This window comes from Protomyctophum bolini, assembly GCF_963924005.1.
Source record: "Protomyctophum bolini genome assembly, chromosome: 8".
Lineage (NCBI taxonomy): Eukaryota > Metazoa > Chordata > Actinopteri > Myctophiformes > Myctophidae > Protomyctophum > Protomyctophum bolini.
In genome coordinates, this window is record NC_137869.1 from 16043174 (window position 1) to 16053962 (window position 10789).

Sequence of the window (10789 nt, forward strand, 5' to 3'; positions counted from 1 at the left end):
GAACGCAGCGAATCAGGCTGGAACCCAGGCTATCTTATTCCCTCAACAAGAAGATCTTCAAGAGGGTTTTGTCACTCACAGGTACAAGGAGCAAAATGTGGAAAACTTTCTTCAACCCATACACTGGGTGAGTCGAGGTTTGAACTTCGAACCAGCAATTAGGATTCCCGTCCAGGCACAGCCTCTATCCACTCAACTAAAACTATGGCACCCCAAAACATCTGCCAGGCCCGTAGTAGGCGGCGGCCTATGTGTCCTCGTGATCCTGCCCTTAAATGGGCATCTCCTTAACTTGTAATCTGTTGTAATTTTTCGGTAAATAAACATGATTAGTCCCATTATTTTAACGTAAAATCTCTGGGTAAAATGGGTCGTCACAACATCGCTACGTAATACGGGGCGTCCCGTTAGGGGCGTGCACAGTTCATGGGTTTATTAAACTCGACACAGTCGCCATTGTATTTGCACAGTATCACGTCCTAACACCAGTATACTCTGTCTAAGCCTAACACCCCCTTGCGTTAACCTACGAAAAAGGTAATTTACATTTTGCAGCCGCTTTGCAGTGCACATGTGATGATTCTGCATGAACCGTTAGATTTACCCGCGGTGATTTGATTTAATGGTGCGCCGTTTCTATTTTTAACTAGCTTTCATATTATGGAGTTTTCAGTGCTTGTGCACCTTACAAAATAATTTAATCTAAATGTTAATTCATTGATCGCGTCACGCAGTCGCAATGTATTTGTTGGTTGTTGTCAAGTAAACGTATGTGGCACGTGCATGAATAACGTTTAAATGTTATATTAACGTGCACGTGTCTTGATTGTTTTGTTATATCGTTATATTGCATTTTACTCTGTACTGTAGGTGCTAAACGACGTAAAATGGCCCAGTCATATCTTGATACAATGGCCAGCGCCTCAACTGGATCTGTGGTTGTGAAGGATCATCTGAACTACTGGGGTGGGAGCAGAGTCAAACCCAAAGATACAAAAAACTCTGAGCCCGTATTCGAACCTGCGACAGGTTTGCACACGTTCTATACTATTTCATTGAGTACAATGCAGATAAACCACAACAGTTACATCAATAGAGCCTGTTTATTAGTTAATTAGAATTAAGTTAGAACACTGTGAAAAGTGGTTTCAAGTTCATTGGTGCATGAGTCATGACTGCATGACTGGGCCTGGGGTCACCTGAGGTAACCTGGACAGTTGCATAACTGTAAAAAAAATGTCCCCACCCACCGTGCAGTGTACTGTCTTCTGTCTAGCTCTTCACACTTACATTCATGTGTCAGAGTTCAATCTATACTATATACAATATACATAGGGTCTAATCTAGAGTTACTTTGTTTGAAAATGTGTTGTTCACTCATAATGGAGAGGTGATTTCTTAATAAATAAACTAAGGATCTGGTAAACCTGCTCTTGTATTCCCAAGGCTCTTCACTATAAAATCTGGATATTAGTTATTATGCTGTATAACCAGTTCCATCAGATTCTGGTATCTGCAGGACCGAATAAGAGTTTGCTAAATGCTTTTATCATGCAGCTGTTGGTTGTTCCATCATATGTACAGGTCGTGTCTTGTGTGACATGGTTCCTTGTGGAGCAGAGGAGGTAGACCAGGCTATCAAGAGTGCCCACACAGCCTACCTGAAATGGCGCAAGTTATCTGGCATGGAGAGGGCTCAGATTATGCTGGAGGCTGCCCGCATTATCAGGGTAAGATAGATAGGCAGAGTCATTAAAAAAGGGGCAGACTTTTAGTCAAGGTGTGAGACTGAGTAATAGTATTGCAACTAAATTGGATATGCAATCTTTTGACTATGCAACAGGATAGTAGTTAATCATTAATTAAACAATACATTCATTGATGTGTTGCATCACTCTTGGCCTACTTTTGCTCTGAATACCAGTTTATTGTCTCTTTCACCATTCATTGTGTCATCTCAAATTGAATGGAAACATGATTCCACTCTCTTCATAACACTGTGGTGCCTTCAAATATTAACAGGAGAGAAGAGACAACATTGCCAAGCTGGAAGTGATTAACAATGGCAAATCAATTACTGAAGCAGAAGTAGACATCGACATTGCCTGGCAGACCATACAGTACTATGCTGGCATAGCTCCAACACTTACAGGTAGGTGTAAAATGTTTATTATGACATTTGATACTTGGTTCTTCAGTTAAGGCCTATTCATAGTCTGGATTTTCGGTGGTGAGGTGACCACCGCTCCGGTGGTGAGCTGACCACCGGAGCTGAAATAATGTTGAGCGGTGGTGAGTAAAAACAGAGAGAAGGGCTGGAGTGGTGGCGGTGGTTTGCTCTTCACCGCGGCTCGTGACGTCATGTTGTAGTTCGGTGGTCACCCCACCACCGTAAATCCAGACTATGTATGAGCCTTTACAGTATGTTAGTTACAGTATGTTAAACTCATTAAGACCATAGGCCGATTCCACAAATGCCTTCTAAATCAGGAGTTCTAACTAGCATATCTACAAGCTCACAGGACGTCACTTCGTGCCGCACTGTGAGCTTGCAAATCTGCTATGTTTGACCAGCCAACGCAAAGATCTAAAATGACGCAGAATACTTTCCCTATTTTTAATGGATTAAAGTTCCAAAACTCATACAGTATACTTTGTCATTATATATAGCCATTCATGCTTGTCATTTTTGCAGGCCAGCATATTCAGCTCCCTGGAGGAGCGTTTGCTTATACGAGAAGGGAGCCCCTCGGTGTGTGTGCTGGAATTGGTGCCTGGAACTACCCCTTCCAGATTGCAGCATGGAAGTCTGCTCCTGCCCTGGCATGTGGTGAGTTTACCACAGCCGTTCACATTCACATGTGATTCTTGCTGGGTAGATTTTTCTCTGCCATATTCCCTTTATCCTGACCTAAATGGTTATGTATCATGACATCATAGCTTAAAGCATATATATATTTCCTCTTATGCCTAGGTAATGCCATGGTATTTAAGCCATCTCCGATGACCCCTGTGACCGCTGTCATTCTGGCTGAGATCTACCAAGAGGCAGGAGTACCCGCAGGTCTCTTCAATGTCGTACAAGGTGGAGCAGAGACTGGAACCTTGCTCTGCCAACACCCCATGGTAGCCAAAGTGTCCTTCACTGGCAGTGTTCCCACAGGCAAAAAGGTACATTTGTCAATAGGCATTTTTATTTAATGCTGCCAATGGCCGGCATAATAAAGTTAACGGAAATGTTTGTCTCTTCACTCAGATCATGGAAATGTCGGCCAAGAGTGTAAAGCCTGTGACTTTGGAGCTGGGAGGGAAATCTCCCCTCATCATCTTTAAGGACTGTGAGCTGGAGAATGCAGTGAGAGGAGCACTCATGGCCAACTTCCTCACCCAGGGACAGGTGAGTAAGTAGAGCTTTTTGCTCACTTTATGCTGATAATTCACCAATTGCCATGTCATGCAGAAGTCTGAACCGATCAGAGACACCAGTCTTGAACTGTTTCATATCTGTCCACAAGGTTTGTTGTAATGGGACCCGAGTATATGTGCAGAAGGAGATCATGCCACAGTTCCTGGAAGAGGTGGTCAAAAGGACCAAGGCCATCCCTTTGGGTGACCCTCTGCTAGAGGGCACTCGTATGGGAGCACTGATCAGCAAGCCACAACTTGAAAAAGTCCTGCGATTTGTCAGCCAGGCCAAGGAACAGGTGTGTTTAATGATCTTGACATTACAAACAAGTACTTCATTGGGTATTTAAATGTGCATGAGCAAGCAGTTCTATGTAATACATTGACTAATGTCTCTGTTTTCCTAGGGAGCTAAAGTGCTTTGTGGAGGGGAGCCATTCACTCCCAGTGATCCAAAACTGAAAGGAGGCTACTTTATGTCACCTTGTGTTCTTGGTTTGTATTTTGGAATGTGTTACTACTAGCTTAAAAGTTTCTATATTAGTAGTTTACTAAATCATTCACTACTCATATGACATCAAATGTACTAGTTTTCTGTTCTTTGTTGTTGCTGTAATTATGGTTGTATGACGTGTGACATGCAAACATTTTCTCCAACTCAGATAACTGTAGAGACGACATGACATGCGTGAAGGAGGAGATATTTGGCCCTGTAATGTCTGTCATGTCTTTCAACACTGAAGAGGAAGTTCTGCAGAGGGCCAACGACACTACCTTCGGTTTGGCCTCTGGAGTCTTTACCAGGTGAGCATGGTCTCTGGAGAGTTTTCTTTCTATGAGGTTTTCATCAAAGCAAGCTACCAGACCATCATTACGAGTCACGACTATGTACCACTACCAGTGACCCTCTACACTTAAAGATAAGAAAAATAGTGCAATCTATTGGAAGCAGTCCAGTATCTCCACAAAGCAACCATAAAGTATAATACATATTTCTCAAAACTACTACTAATGGCCAGAGGATGACTGCCAGACTGCCTGTGTCCTAAGCTGTGAAGACAGTAAGACACGTGTAATGTATTTTTAATATCCCCTGCCCCTATAGGGATATAGCACGAGCTCACCGCGTGGCTGCCAACCTGGAAGCAGGTACATGCTTCATAAACAACTACAACGTCAGTCCAGTGGAGGTGCCCTTCGGAGGATACAAGATGTCAGGTGAGATGTTATAATAATGATCCATTCATGACAGCCAAGTTTGTCTTAATGGACAATGGACTAATGCTGGCCTAACACCAAATGACTTAAAGTGATTTCACTGTCTCAGTCAAATTTCCGAACGTCTGAATAAAAGGAGTTATAGCGAGCTCCTGTCATCTCGATCGATTGGTGTAAGATGGTCATAAATATTGGGCAGAACTGTCAGTCTTTTTCTCACGTGACATTTCAATATAAACAATGACTGCTGTGTGAACTGTGAACATTTGTCCATCCATGTAGTTTTTTGTTTTATATATGAATTTAGCTTATGAACTTCCTGGGCTTACACTGAGAAGCACCAGACATTGATTTTGTTATTCCCTCATGTCAGACTTTGGTCTTTCAAAAGTGTTCATAGTCTTCTAGTGTAGGGCAGACAGATAAGAGATGCTTACATAGATGTTTGTAGGATTTGCATGTATAGCATAATATTGCATTAAACATTGTGTTTCACCAGGCTTTGGAAGGGAGAACGGCCAGGTGACAATTGAATACTACACCCAGCTAAAGACAGTGGTTGTGGAGATGGGCGATGTAGATAGCCTCTTCTAAAACAGAAGAACAACCTTCACCAAGTTGATACTACAGTGAAAGAAATTCCACAGATGTCTATAGATAGACGACTATGCACCAGAAAATGTTTGATTCCACTTTTTTATTTACATTGTTCACTTGTTCAGGATCTAGACAGACTGAAGCATATTGAGTACCTTTAATTTGTGAATATCTGTGGTTGTGGAAGCTCTTTGAACATGCTCTGATTTCTGTACATCATTGCCTTAACCCCCACATCTGGTTATAGAGGCTAATGAGCCACATGTAAAATAAATTGCCTTGTGATACAAAAGCCTCACTGCTTTCTTTCTCTATTGATTAAAAAAAATGAATAAGGGGGGTGGTATGGGGTCGTTATAATTGCCTTTACTTGAACTATTGACATGAGAATATCTAATCCAACTGAGAGATATACTGGAATAGGGAATTATTATGAGACCTAGCTGTAATTAATTGTAGGTATACTAGCATGCCCTGATCTTGTCTGAACCCTTTCTAGTTTTGCATTATGTATGTGTCCAGTACATGACTATGAGGCCCAGAATACTGGAATTATTTGTATCCGTTACTTGTGACTGTGTGTATTTGATTTCCATTGACGTTTGAGGGCAATGTTTTTCTTGAAACTTATATCTGATATCTTCTCTGGTGATGCATTCACTACTTTACTTACTTGACTGTCCACAGTAATAAAAAATGCATAGTTATTTTTTTTACCAAGAAGAGCCTTTGTTTGTAAAATACAGCAGGTTCGACAATGTTTTGTAATACCCAGATCCATCTCTATGGCTCTGGCAGTACCTAACACCAACGGTGAGAGGCAACAATACGCCATAGCGCGTCTTGGTTGCCCGGAAATACAACAGCAGAAGAAAACAAGAGGATATTAGTTGGACATTAAAAATCGAGTGCTCGTGTTGTTCCGCGCATCTACTCGTTTATTTGCTTAAACTCTCAACAAAATGCAGGTAATTTACCCCCATTACTCATGTAGCTTTTTATGTACTTGTATACTTGCTTGTGCATATTCATGTTTTAAGTAGTATGAGCTATTTACGGTGTTTTGTTTTGCGCTAAATAGCTAGCATAGCTATATTCAGGTGTAGTCAGAGATTCTTGAGATTCTCAACATTTTAATTCCAAGGACTTCATTGATTGAAGTATTTAACAGTTTGCAGAATTACAGTACATTTCAAACAACTCAATACAAAAACTGTTAACTGTGGACAACACTGGGGACTAAATTATTTTCGCTCCTATGCCACTAGCCCTGGTCCAATGCTTACTCGCTGTAAGCATTGGACCAGGGCTACTATGCCACCAAAATGTGGAACGCCCTACCAACAGTCATTAAGACATGCGAATCCCTTGACTCCTTCAAAACCGATCTCAAAGGGCACCTACGGACGGCTGCAATTCGAAACTGGCCCCCGTAAAATCTGAATCCCCCCACCACCCCTCCTTCAATGTATATGTTTCTATTCCCTTTTACCTCCTTTATGATGAATTCCTGTTCTGTTCTTTGACTACCGGTACATAGAAGTGTCTATTTGTACGTCTCTAAATGTTTTGATGAATTGAACAAGGTGGACCCTCTTGTAAACAAGTGTAATGCTTAATTGGGTCGTCCACTCACAGTTAACAGTCTTTGTATTGAGTTTGTGCTTGAAATGTACTCTAATTCTGCAAACTGTTAATAAATATTTCAATCAATCAAACACCATAAAGCATTACACTTGTTTACAATAGGGTCCACCATTTTCAATTCATCAGAACATCAATGGAGGATATTGCAACTCTAGATTCATCCCGTTATAAAAAAATCTAGTTGCAAATTGCGGCTATCTTGTTAAGAGAGGAGATCCTGCTCAAAACATCTTGTTCTTTGGTTGACTATCACTTTGTTGACCATAAAGTCTGAGGACTTACTGAGGTTTATGTGACAGTTTATGAAAATGTTACTCATTAAACTCATTATTCCACAGCAACGAGAGGAAAAGCAACTTGAGGCGTCGGTGGAGTCACTCATCTCTCGTGTTGCACATCTCAAAAGTGCACTGCACAATTTTATATACAAGCTGGAAAATGAATTTGAGCGGCTGACATGGTAAATGGCTTCATTACGTTACATTCATTCACTCCAAGGTCATTTGCATAAAGCTGTTAACGTCAGTGATGTCAACAACGTCCTGATTCTGAACAGTCCTGTCTAATGTGTGTTTGTCATTAAAAAAAACAGGCCGTCCGTCTTGGACAACTTCGCTCTGGTCTCTGGTCAGCTGAACACCATCAACAAACTGCTGAAGAACGATAAGACTCCATCGTTTCGCAATCAAATTATAATTCCTCTTCTACTGTCTCCAGATCGAGATGAAGAACTAGCGGTAAGTATCTCAGGAATAATGTCAGCATCGTTGCCTAATCTTTTGCAATTTGCCTATTCGTAAGCTCACTGTCCCGTTGCGTGCACAGAAACTGACAGAGCAGCGTGTACCTGTGTTCAGCCATGAGATCGTACCAGACCACCTGCGTACCAAGCCTGATCCAGAGGTGGAGGAACTAGAGAAGCAGCTTGCAGCAGAGGCTGCACGTATTGGGCCAGAGGTAGCACAGGTACAGTATACACACGATGACTTCAACTTTTGCCTACAATTACGATTAATGAACGATCATTAAAGAAAATGGTAGAGCTTGTCGATCTGCTATTTTTGCACGCCACCATTGTTCAACAAAGTATAAACTTGATGGTTAAGTTGTTAATCAATTTATTCTATTATAAAAAGTATTCAAATTTCATGTGCATTCGTGTACACTCACACAAACATTTGGTTAATTATTTGGACAGCCCTAAATTGTCATTTACTTTTGCTCATGAAGAATGCAGTCATATCCGGAGTAAACTTTTAAATTAACACTCAGGGTGTTACCCGTGTACCTTAATTTTTTTTTCTTCAACAGAAACAGATCCAGACATTAAACAAGTTGTGTTCCAATCTGCTGGAGAAGCTTAACAATCCTCGTGATGACAGGGATTCAGAAAGTGCTGGTACGCCTGGAATATTTTTTTCTATGAAAGTCTTTTTGTTACACAATTATCAGTTTAATGAGAATAGATGTCCTTTTTTACAGCAATACGGCAAAACAAGCCATCTTTTAACCCTGCTGATACCAATGCCTTGGTCGGTGCGGTCGCCTTTGGAAAGGGTCTTTCCAAATGCAGACCTCCCGGGCCAGTGGCCCCTGGACATCCAGGACAAGGGCCTATGATTGGTGGAGGTCCAACCTTACAGCAAGTCACTATTGGTGGTGGTTCAGGTCAACAAGCAGGAATGGGTGGGTCTGTGGCTCCACAACAGCAAGGACAGCCGGGTAAGAAAGAACAACTTTTGGGTGAAAGATTCAGATCTGATTGATATTGCAGTGACAAAATGCAATGCAGTATGTCAATTAAAAGAAAATACGCATTTCCTGTCAAGGAGGGACACATTATACTTCAACTTATAAAACTTAATGTATCAAGTAGTGAAACTTTGCTAGTAATAGACAGCGAAGATTTTTCTCTGACCTTTCTCTCATCACCTTTTCTCATCACCTTTGGGTCATGCATTATCCCCTTGAATGCTCAGCAGTATAAACGTTTAATATCAAATTGATAATAAGTTGAACCCAGACATTTCACAATCTTGCATGTTTGTTTATAATTCCCCAAACAATCAACCAAAATTCTGTTATGCAGGGCATATTGGCATTGCTTTGAGATTTTGTCAAATGAACGCAGTACTGCCATAGTCAGCAGTCAGCAAATTTGTTTTCAAGATATGGTACTTGGTACCACTACCAAAAGCACGTATGCCATCTAGCTGCTGTAAAGTGTAATACATAATAATGTTTGGTGTACTAACTAAAAACATAACAGTCACTTAAACTTTTGGCTCATTGACATGGCATCCATTCTCTCATCTATATAGATTATTTCAAGGTACATGAACATTGAGCTCAACACTTTTAGAGATCAATCATAGCCCCAAAAAAGAACAAGATGAATCATAAAATATAGCTTTATAAATAATGCTAGTGTGGTACTTCAGTTTATTGATCAAGACTTTGTTAGTGATTTGATTTCCCATAACCAAGATGAGATTTATGGTTTATTGTACCCACCAGAAGCACATGCGGGTAAGACTTCTGCTTTCAACTGAAATGCATTTCACCTTTTTGCAGGAAAAATGCCGAGCAGCATCAAGACAAACATCAAATCAGCGTCGGGTTCAATGCATCCTTACAACCGATGAGGTTATGCCTTGTACTCCTATGTTCTCTTTACCTATTGATTTCTACTTAGTCATAGGGCCGTCTATTTATGAAGAATAACGTCTAGAGTTGATCACTTTCACATTTTGTTTTCCATGTTTATTCCATGGCATACTGCAGGATTTATAATGTCCCCAAATAATTATATGGTTTAAAGAAATATTTGCTGATATTTTGTTTCATTTCTGAGCCTCTATGTACTTTCACAAGTTATACACTTGGTGGCAGCAAACCATTGTGATCATAAATGGCATTTGTACCCAAGAAATGTGACACTTATATTTGTAAAATAGTGTATGGGGTCATTTAGACGAGATATGAATATATTTGCATTTTATGGTTTGTAGTCCTAGCACCCAGGAGAGAGTTTGACTCACCAAAATGTATATCCTTTTTTTTTAACTTAGAAAATAAGGTTAACATACAGACATTTAGTCCAAGTGTGTTGACTTGTGTGGAGATAATCTTGTTGAACAAAATGGGTTAATATGGGAAGCCTTTGTTTGGTATAGAGCTTATTTACTTAATTTGTCCAAACTCCAATGTGAATGTTCATTTGAAATATGCGTTATGAACCTATGGTGGTAGTAACTTCTGGGTGTGCCTACAAATACCTCATCCTTGAGGCCACCTTTCATATGTCGATTGTTTGTGGATGTTCTCAAGAAAATAAAGGTTATGCCCAACATGAGTGAGTCAACTGATTCTTTACATAAATTAATTGTAATTAGTTATTTTACTATTTGCTTAATTTCCTATGTTAGCCCAGGAAAAGCTAGTCTACCAGTAATTCCTTATTTACAGCAGTAGTACTAGTTTTGAGGAAGATAATGTTTGCCATTAAACAACCAACCCTGCTATATTTAAGTGCTGCAATGTGCACCATGATATCGTTTTTATTCCGTGTTGTGAGTGCCCTCGCAGCCCACATCATGCTTACATTTTTTCCATTATGTATGGTGAAACAAAGGTGAGAGTAATATGTGTGGACGTTGCTCTGTCTGGCCTGATAATGTCACAGTGTTTAAAGGGAGGAAATGAGGAAGTTCATGCTGACGTGTGAGGGCCTCTCCATGCTCGTGGTCTGTCCACTCCAATCCCTGTCCCGCTGAGCCATGGCGGCAAAGCACAATGACCACTGTGCTGTCACAGGATGCAGCCCGATGGGCTGACCTACATACACCCTCTGTCCCCGAACAGGCGGACGTCTCGCTGTGTCAGCCGCTGTAGTAGGAGCCTCTGCTGAGACAGCTCAAAG

At 40.8% G+C, this 10789-nt stretch overlaps 2 protein-coding genes across 2 annotated transcripts; both read left to right on the forward strand.

Moving 5' to 3' along the window:
* Positions 1-434: 434 nt before the first annotated feature.
* On the forward strand, positions 435-5505 carry aldh9a1a.1 (aldehyde dehydrogenase 9 family, member A1a, tandem duplicate 1). The gene is made up of 12 exons (XM_080769542.1): positions 435-537; positions 871-1029; positions 1585-1730; positions 2023-2152; positions 2696-2830; positions 2975-3171; positions 3257-3397; positions 3516-3704; positions 3813-3900; positions 4068-4209; positions 4511-4623; positions 5123-5505. Exons 2-12 carry the CDS (start codon positions 888-890, stop codon positions 5215-5217), a joined length of 1518 nt encoding a protein of 505 aa, XP_080625668.1. The 5' UTR covers positions 435-537; positions 871-887; the 3' UTR covers positions 5218-5505.
* A 580-nt stretch (positions 5506-6085) lies between these two features.
* med8 (mediator complex subunit 8) lies at positions 6086-10210 on the forward strand. The gene is made up of 7 exons (XM_080769418.1): positions 6086-6188; positions 7206-7327; positions 7460-7604; positions 7693-7833; positions 8179-8266; positions 8350-8589; positions 9442-10210. The coding sequence occupies exons 1-7, from the start codon at positions 6183-6185 to the stop codon at positions 9510-9512; spliced, it is 813 nt and encodes a 270-aa protein (XP_080625544.1). The 5' UTR covers positions 6086-6182; the 3' UTR covers positions 9513-10210.
* Positions 10211-10789: the final 579 nt, after the last annotated feature.

Bases quoted from the DNA above. Each gene is read 5' to 3' on its own strand.
- aldh9a1a.1 (XM_080769542.1), top strand. From the start codon at position 888: ATGGCCCAGTCATATCTTGATACAATGGCCAGCGCCTCAACTGGATCT. The intron at 3,901-4,067 runs GTTTGTATTTTG...TCTCCAACTCAG, and splicing joins TATGTCACCTTGTGTTCTTG to ATAACTGTAGAGACGACATG. The intron at 4,210-4,510 runs GTGAGCATGGTC...CTGCCCCTATAG, and splicing joins GCCTCTGGAGTCTTTACCAG to GGATATAGCACGAGCTCACC.
- med8 (XM_080769418.1), top strand. The intron at 7,328-7,459 runs GTAAATGGCTTC...TAAAAAAAACAG, and splicing joins GAATTTGAGCGGCTGACATG to GCCGTCCGTCTTGGACAACT. The intron at 8,267-8,349 runs GTACGCCTGGAA...CCTTTTTTACAG, and splicing joins CAGGGATTCAGAAAGTGCTG to CAATACGGCAAAACAAGCCA.